The sequence below is a fragment of the Xenopus laevis genome, chromosome 1S (genome assembly GCF_017654675.1).
Source record: "Xenopus laevis strain J_2021 chromosome 1S, Xenopus_laevis_v10.1, whole genome shotgun sequence".
NCBI classification, from domain to species: Eukaryota; Metazoa; Chordata; class Amphibia; order Anura; family Pipidae; genus Xenopus; species Xenopus laevis.
Window position 1 is genome coordinate 97,634,707 of NC_054372.1, and position 9,042 is coordinate 97,643,748.

Sequence of the window (9,042 nt, forward strand, 5' to 3'; positions counted from 1 at the left end):
CATTACCGCAGATAAGCAGGAGAATCCATGGCTGTTAATTATATAGAGCTGGTCCAGGGAGTTTCTCAGGATGAATATTTATGTTGAAGTTGGGAGGAGTAAGCTCTAGTACATTCCTCAAAACAACAGTATAATGTGCACAGCAAACAGCACAGGGATATCATTCAGGAGAGCACAGCTGCCCACACATAATGAGAACTAAATGAGCCTTATTGGAAGCTGCCACAATGGTTGCTGTGATATTTCTAAGTATTAAATGTTCCCAATAGACTTCAGGGACTGGCAGTCGGTGGGCAAATTATTTTGAAAAAACAGTGTCAATGAATTGGCTCTCTTAATCTGTTACATTTGATTGAGGATACTACTGGACGTTTAAAGGCTCCAGTCTTACACTTGCACATCATGCCCCCCAAACAAATGTATATACCTTCCTCTCCCCCAATTGCGTGTAAATTCCTGGTCCTTCACATGGCAGTGGGCAAGACTTCCATTAGTGCCCGCTGCCATGTTACAGTCCAGGAAAAGAAAATCACGGTAAGTATGATAAGATTTTCCTCAGTCTATCACACTACCCCATTCCTATTCAGCCCTCTCTTAGTCTCCTCCCCAAAGCAGCTTCTCTTTCCCTACTGTCCAGTGCTGATGTTACTGTTCTATCCCCAGCCCCAGGAAGACCTTGTCCCATTCCTAATTCATGCTTTTCTGCCTCAGGTAGTCGGAAATCTACTACTTCATTTTAGGTATTTAATCCCTAACCCCGCCCATTTCTTAAACCGGCAACCAATGACGGTACCAGGCCTCAGTTTTACATTTTGCCACGTCCCCTGCGTCCCTACTTTTTTTTCAAATTTTTGGAAAAAAGTACACATCACCATGGTAACGACATTCTAGGACTCTAACTGATTGGATGGTAAAAGACTAATTGTTACACGGATTGGGCAGTTCCCAATACGTTCAGAAATGTGTGTGTATATGCTGTAGCGGGGCTGCTGGGTGTCTGTGTGGATGATCGATCTGACCCGGGGAACGATAAGGGCTTGGGACATAACAGCAAGCAATGAGGTATAACAAGGGACCAGGCTGCCATTACACCAGCAAGTACAGCTTCCTCATCGCTCTCTGCATTCAATCTTCTTCTGCCCCTGTGTGCCAGGGGATCTCTTAGATATATATAGGTGGTTTAGAACTACAATTCCCATCATTCACCGGCAGGCCTACTCTGCTCCGTAAGGATGGGGGGGGGGTTAGTTCAGCAACAGGAGATCCTCGGGTCGTACATTTGCCGCTCTTGCTGCATCCATTGCCTTTGCCCTGCTTGTCAGAGCACAGAGTGAGCTGAGTAGTGATGTGCAGCGGTAGGTTCCTTGTTCTTATGTCATTTCTGTTGGGGCTGGATTGGATTCTCATGACAGAATGCAAAGTAATCGGTAAGTAAATTTGCATTCAGGACAGCAGCCACGAGGCGCAATGTCCCGCCCATATAATGCTCTGATTGGCCAGAGATTGCTAGGTACCTGCTGGTAGAGGGGTCATGTAGCACTGCGATTGGTAAGGGTGCCTGTAGTTTATGGTACTGCCCTTATTAGTGTGTTTTATAGCCTAAAGGAGGTGACTTTCCTTTGGGCCGGGACAAAAATAAAATATTTGGTGATGGGAAGGCGTGGAAATTATTGATATATATTTGTAGCTTAGAATTAGTGCGCTCTCATCATGTTTATATATGTTTATATTGGTGAGGTCTTGGGAAAATTTGCAATGAAGGCCGAGATAAATAAAGCCTCCAAGGGGATTGTCAAGATAAATGTTGCTCCCAATGTTGTTTGTGATTCCTTGAAGGGTAAATGAAATATGCACCAGATGTTTGGAGCCATAGATTCCATATGTTTTACTTCAGCCTGTGGACAAAACAGTTAAAGGGATGGCTCACCTTTCAAGTTAACTTTTATTATGTTGTATTATATTATATTGAATGGCATATTCTGAGCAACTTTGCAGTTGGCCTTTATTATATCTTTTGTGTAGTTTTTGAGTTATTTGCCTTCTTCGGACTCTTTCCAGCTTTCAAATGGGGATCACTGACCTCATCTAAAAAAAACATGTTCTGGAAGGCTACAAATTATTGTTATTGCTATTTTTTATTGCGCATTTAGGGCCTAAATCGCAAGCTAGCTACCTCTGATCAGATATTGGTGTCAGGCTTAATGTCAAGCTGAATGGTCGGCCCCACATGTTTTCACCTCACCAAATCTGGCCATTGTTGCAAATACTTTGGACATCCCTGGACTATAAGGCATAGGTGTAAACCTTTGGCAGACACTTTTTTGTCTTTTGTTGCTATGCACTATTACAAACCAGTACAAACTATGGGGAGCAGGAGACTGGGCTGTCAAGGTGGGCAAAATAGGAAAACTAGGAAAAGAGGAGCCTAAATAATCCAAGTGAATTGACATGACTGGAGAGTGCTATATAGTTGTAATGCTTGCTACTATTCCCCCAGCTTTTCTATTGAAAGCTGTAATGGGCAACTCATTCTAGCACAACACTGTCACTGTATGGTAGTTGTGATAAGAGTTAACAGAAAAGGTATTTGCATTATGAAAATGTATTCCAAACTATTTTCCTTATCCTCCAGTGCAAGAAATGTATTTAACACAGAGCTAGCGGTAACTCAGGTCAACACTGTGATTTTTGTTTGTTTTCAGGGTTTGCCAATGCCTTTACTAGTTTGGAAGTCAACCGTCTCCAAATGATTTTTTTTTTTTAATCTTGCAAAAGTTAAACCAGTTAAACCCAAACCCTATGACGTCCAGTCGGTAGCATTGTGGCTGCTGGTAGAGTTATCATAGCTGGACAGGAAATCTAAGACCGCTAGGCGGCATAATGGTGAGGTAGATGACAGAATTATTGGCAGAAGTGTGCTGTACACAACATGTGGGTCTCTGCATATTGATAGCATAAAGCGAGTGTAGCCCCGCGTGTGCGCGCACAGCCCAGCCAATGGATAACGACAGTCTCCACGCAGGATGCCCGGCTCTCCACACATGTGTATTTGTTGTTGGGGTTGGGGACTGGAGCTGCTGCAGCCACAGACAGATAGAGGAGGGGAGGGTGATATGAAGTAGTATCGGTATCAAGACCAGGAAGAAGAAAGTGACGCAGCAGTGATTGGGCAAACGAAGAATCGAAACTGAGCGATAAAACCAGTTGCATTCCTGCCAGAAAGGTCTGCGGATGCTAACTGGGCACAGCGCAGGTGTTCTCTCACATCGAACCCGAATGGCATCTTAGTGTGTCATGTTTGTGTTAGGAAACGTCATAGTCCTATGCAGATATATGTATATAGACCTGCTGATTTCCTCTTATATAATAAATGGGTGACAGGATATATATATATTTCAGTATCTGTTCCATATTGCTGCCTGTCTTAAAAGAGAACACTTGCATAGATTCTAATTAATCTCCAGTTATGGTGACATATAAGGCCCCATATATACTAATGCGTTTGTATTTGTCCCATTATCATATCTGAGATATTGGCAAACATCTGTCATTGTAAAAAAAAGTTTGTGGTAATTTGCATTATCCATGGGTATCGTTTGTCCTCATGGGAAACCGGATGTACTTTGCATTTCTGTTGTAGTCCCATGGCATTAAGGTAAACGTGGCCATCTGCCACTTTAATTGGAACAAAGTTGGAGCATGCAGCTAGTCCACCAGTAGGTCAGATTAGTGATAGTGACTCCATATAATTATTTTTACCTGTCTAGCTAATCTAGTGACTCCAATTAAGCTTAGTGATGTGCCCTGAACATTTACTTTCAAGGGGTGATCTAATTATCAAATGTTTAATCGAACAGTATACAATGCAAAGCATCATTAATGCTTATCCCACATGGTACATCAAAGCCTTAAAGGAGAAGGAAAGCTACCAAAGCAGTTTATTGCCAATATATTAGTCACACTAGTGCAAGCTATAACACTATATTTAATCTGCAGAATGCTTTACCATTACTATTGTAATTTTAATTTATTTCCATAATGTCATTGCTTGTTCCAGCCGTATCCTTCACCATGATGCCGTCCCTTCACCCATCTCGGCCAGTGGCTTCCAAACTCCCAAAACTGGGGAAGCCGGTTCTTGCAGAGAATACTCGACCCGACAAGGTGAGCCTGGTGATGTTCCTGCTATAGTTCTATGCTTTATTGTGCTATCTACTTAGTTATTATTGGGGTGCTGGGGTTTCTTACCAACATTTGTGTGTACACTCCCCATTCAGGGCCAGGGACTGAATAGTAATATAAGCAATAACAAGTACTAATAATGACGACCACAGATTGTTTTTGGGCTGCTGCAGTTAGTGACCCCTGGCAATCAGGTAGTATTTTAGTTGCAGGCTTGAAAGAAGCAGAATAAGATGGCTAATAATTCAAAAACCAGTGAAAAATTAAGACCAATTGAAAAGTTGCTTACAATAGATCATTATAGGGGTTGTTCACCTCTAAGGTAAGTTTTTGTGATGTAGAGGGTAATATTCTGAAACAATTTGTAATTGGTTTTAATTTTTTATGGGTTTTTGTTATTTAGCAGCTTTAGAGTGTGCAAATTCAGCAATCTGGTTGCTAGGGTCCAAATTACCCTAGCAACCATGCATTATGGATGAGACTGGAATATGAATAGGAGAGGCCTGAATATAAATGATGAGTAATAAAAAGTAGCCATAACAATGCAATTGTAGCTTTAAAGAGCATTTGTTTTTAGATGGGATCAGTTGGTTGTTATTAGGTGTCTGTGCTGCCTTGTTAAAGCACACACTTACACATCTTCACCCGGTTCCTGTTTTACTCTGTAACATCTGTATGAAAGGACTTCACAGGAAAGGATTGTGTGGCATTTTTCCAAATTTAGAATGATAAAAAAATTACAGGCCATGCCCAGTGGGGATTTAGCTTTCAGGTTTCCAGCTTGCAGGGTTTTATTTAAAACACATATATCCTTGCTGGGTGCTGTGCTACAACCTAAGGGTACGGCAGGGGAGTATCTATCAGCTAAGAGAGTTGGATGTGGTACAGCAAATAAGAATACAGGTAAAGGATCCGTTGTCTGGAAACCCATCATCCAGAAAGCTCCGAATTACAGGATATACATAGACTACCATTTTAATCAAATAATTCTAATTTTTAAAAACAATTTCCTTTTTCTCTGCAATAATAAAACAGTACCTTGTACTTGATCCAAACTAAGATATAATTAATCCTTATTGGAAGCAAAACCAGCCTATTGGGTTTATTTACTGTTTACATGATTTTCTAGTAGACTTATTATGGAAAGATCTCTTATCCGGATTCTGGATAACAGGTCCCATACCTGTACAGGTTTTCCAGCGATAGACTGCTGATCAGCAGCATGTTATTGTTCGGTGCAATAAATGCAATTAAATGGTGGCCCTCGTTTCCTTGAGTTCCTTTGTTTGGGACCTCTGAGCAATTGCCTGTCCTGACCTTTTTATTTTCTTTTATTAATCAACACAGTAGGATATAAGCACCAGTCACAGCTCTGTCTTAACACAGGGAAAAAGCTTTACCGAGTACCCAATCCTTAAATAAAGACACGGACAACTGTTCTGAGGTGAATCTGTGATGGTCACAGCTTTATTGTATTTCAGTAATAAGTGTCCCAACAGAACCCACAAAGGGCTGTTTGATCCAAAGGAAGGCAAAAAACCTCACTAGAGGAAAAAATTCCTTCCTGACTCCTTAACGGCAATCGGAATTACTCCCAGGATCAATATGCCCTATTCAGCTTTACCAAAATACATGTATGACTGTATGTCAGTAAGGGTGGGTGTCAGTAAGGGGATGTGTGTCTGTGTGGTGAATGTATGGCTACCTGTTTGGAAACGTAGGAATGTATTGGTGCCTGTAAGGGTGGTTGTATGGATATGTAGGAATGTATGGGTGCCTGTGAGGGTGGTTGTATGGATATGTAGGAATGTATGGGTTCCTGTAAGGGTGGTTGTATGGATATGTAGGAATGTTTGGGTGCCTGTAAGGGTGGTTGTATGGATATGTAGGAATGTATGGGTGCCTGTAAGGGTGGTTGTCTGGATATGTAGGAATGTATGGGTGCCTGTAAGGGTGGTTGTATGGATATGTAGGAATGTATGGGTGCATGTGAGGGTGGTAGTATGGATATGTGGGACTGTATGGGTGCCTGTATTGCAAACCTACCCCTTGATGATAGATGGAAAGGCCAGATCCCTGGGCCATTTCCAAGGGGTCAGAACCCTGTTCCTGCCTGGATGTTTCTGCCTCACCACCTTCGGGTTCTTTCTGGGAGGCGCTTGTCTCTGTCTCCTCTGCTGTTCTTCTTGGAAACACTGCTGGAAGCAGCATGTGTAAAAAGCTCTGCCTGGATGATACCAGAGCGATGATCTTCCCGACACACTCTTCCATTACGTGATCTGGGTATTCAGCGGGATCCACGTTGATGGGTTTGCCTGAAGGGTAGAATTTTATGGCTACTTTCAGGCAGCACAGAGCCATCATGGAGGGTGCATAAGTATAAAACTCATGATGGTGGGTCAGGCTCAGTGCGGCGATGCCTCTAGCAGCCATCAGGACAATGGCTTCTTTTGTCTGCTGGGCAGCTACAGGCTTCTTCTGGCTGGCTACTCTCCTGAGGGTGAAATACTCCAAGAAGTCATCGATGGTCGGTGCCGACAGTTCAAAAAACAATCTGCAAATGATGACTCGCTCCAGTTGGTTCATTTCCTTCTTTGTAATGGTGGCATCAAAGAGTTTTAGGCAATTCCATAGGCTGAATTGCCGTTTGTCCACTAACTTGTAGGCTATATTGAAGCAAGTGGCTCCTACTCTGTTCAGGTCGGTGGTCTTGATGGGAGCAGTGCGGGCAAGAAACCGCTCCAGAAGGTTGACAGTCAAGCACAGAGACCTAAAGTCCAACTTCAGACGTCTGTGTATGAAGACAAGCAGGCTGGTAAACTCATACCATGACACCAATGTGATTTCTGGCTGACTTTGTAGAAAGTTCAAAGCCATAAATCTCTCTTCAAGGCTCTTGTTGTACATGTAGGCGTCTTCCCCATACTCCTTGAAGGTCTCTAGGCCAATGCCTATGTGAGCTAAGGTGTTCCAAGGCTCATTTTGAAGTGCTGGGTCCCCAGCTGAAGGGTGGCATGTCCCACGTTGATCACCCTGGTGCCTCACCCTTTTGGGATCATGGCAGCACCCAGGGGAAAGAAGTTGTTCTTCTTCGTCTATCTGTCGTCTTCGCTTCCTCGCTTTTGAAATCTCCATGCTCACAATCTCTCTCTTTTTCGCTATCTCTCTCTCTCTCTCCCTCTCTCTCTCTCTCTCTCTCTCTCCAACTGTCTCATAAGACTGTTGGTACTAAGCGTCTGTTACTCCTAAGTCACCTCTGCTGCACTTTGATTGGCTGGGCCAGCACGCACTCTGATTGGTTGGGCCGGCGAAAACCGTTAGGTGCCTATGTCCAGTGCAAACCCATAGCTTGTGTTTGTCATTATCCACTATTTCTTTTATTAAAGTGTTTTGTGAGATACAGAAAATGGTATGACTAACTAACTGCCTAAAGTTCCCTTAACTTGACATGATAGCTCTCATTATGTAGGTATTTGCCATGTAGCTGAGTGCAAACTATTGGTTTTAAAGGGGAACTGTAGTGTCAAGTACACCAACATGCCATTACATATACACCTCTAAAGGAATGTGCTTTAAAAATGTGCATTTCTTACTGCTTTCATAAATAATTCCCCCAAATCTAACTTGAGCCAGCCAACCAACATCTGTACCTTCTGCTGGCTGCTTTCCATGGCTGAATAGGGGAATCCAAGGCTGCCAGCACATTGCACAGCAAACAGCAGTTAGGTTGACCTGTCAGTTGACTGCAGCATATCTTTCCCTGTGTGAAGGCAGGGGAGCTGTGATTGGCTACCCACACACAACAGAAGCTTTGGTTGGCTACCCCTGATTCCTACTGTGTTTCTGGGCTGAGACTGGTACGAGGTGCCTGTCACTATGGGGAGCTCCAGTATAAGTGTCATGTAAGAGATGGAGTGGCTTCTCTTGTACTTGTCATTTTACACAGGAAGACCTCTGTGCATAGAACATGATTGCCTTCTCCAAAAGCAAAGCCCAGAACTCCCAGACTTATAGTATCTTTATCATTTGCAGTACAGGGGATTTCTTTAATATTATAAAACATTTGAGTTGCTCATTGTTCCCTGACCTGTATGAGTCGGCCTGCAGCCTTTTGCCTTTACATGGTCACAGAACATGTCAGTGAGGCTCATTTATTAACAGTGGGCAAAACCGCAATAACTCATGGCAAACAATTCAACTTTGTAGGGTGCATTTTATTTATTCCTGAATGTGCCTTTTTGGAAGCTGCCACATTGGTTGCTGTGATATCTCTATGTGTAAAATGTTTCCCACAGACTTGATGGAACTGGCATCTAGTGGGCAGTTGAAAATAGTGCCATCTTGGCTAAATGAATTGGAAAGATGTGATCAAGGAATCTCTGAAACACAGGGATACTAGGGGTTTTTTCTAAGCAAGGAGAGCATGCTTTAAAGTTTTGGTTCACCTTTAAGTTAACTTTTAGTAGGTTATATAATGGCCTATTCTTGATCTTTATTATTTATAGCATTTTAGTTGTTTGCCTTTTTCTTCTGACTTTTTCCAGCATTCAAATAAGGGTCGCCGATCCCATCCAAAATCAAATGTTCAGTAAAGCTACAAATGTATTACATTTCAGATCCTATCCTATTCATATTGCAGTCTCTTATTTAAATCAATGCTTGGTTGCTAGGGTAATTTGGACCATAGCAACCAGATTGCTGCAATTGCAAACTAGAGAGCTGCTGAAAAAAAAAACTAAATAACTCAAAAACCACAAATAATAAAAAATTAAAACCAATTGCAAATTGTCTCAGACTACATCATATTAAAAGTTATCTCAAACAACTCCTTTAAGCAGAAATTGGTTTGTATAACAGAAA

At 42.3% G+C, this 9,042-nt stretch overlaps 1 protein-coding gene across 1 annotated transcript; it reads right to left on the minus strand.

Annotated features, from left to right (window-relative positions):
- Positions 1–4,813: 4,813 nt before the first annotated feature.
- LOC121398882 (cyclin-O protein B-like) lies at positions 4,814–8,404 on the minus strand. Its single transcript, XM_041578437.1, has 2 exons — positions 6,095–8,404; positions 4,814–4,853 (listed from the first exon to the last, which is right to left on the minus strand). Exons 1-2 carry the CDS (start codon positions 7,315–7,317, stop codon positions 4,814–4,816), a joined length of 1,263 nt encoding a protein of 420 aa, XP_041434371.1. The 5' UTR covers positions 7,318–8,404.
- Between the last annotated feature and the right edge of the window lie 638 nt (positions 8,405–9,042).

What these genes read in the sequence shown, in the direction of transcription:
- LOC121398882 (XM_041578437.1), bottom strand. Translation starts at nt 7,317, where the DNA reads ATGGAGATTTCAAAAGCGAGGAAGCGAAGACGACAGATAGACGAAGAA. An exon ending in CCTACATATCCAGACAACCA is followed by an intron (nt 4,854 to 6,094) that starts CCCTTACAGGCA and finishes CCTTTCATACAG; the next exon opens with ATGTTACAGAGTAAAACAGG.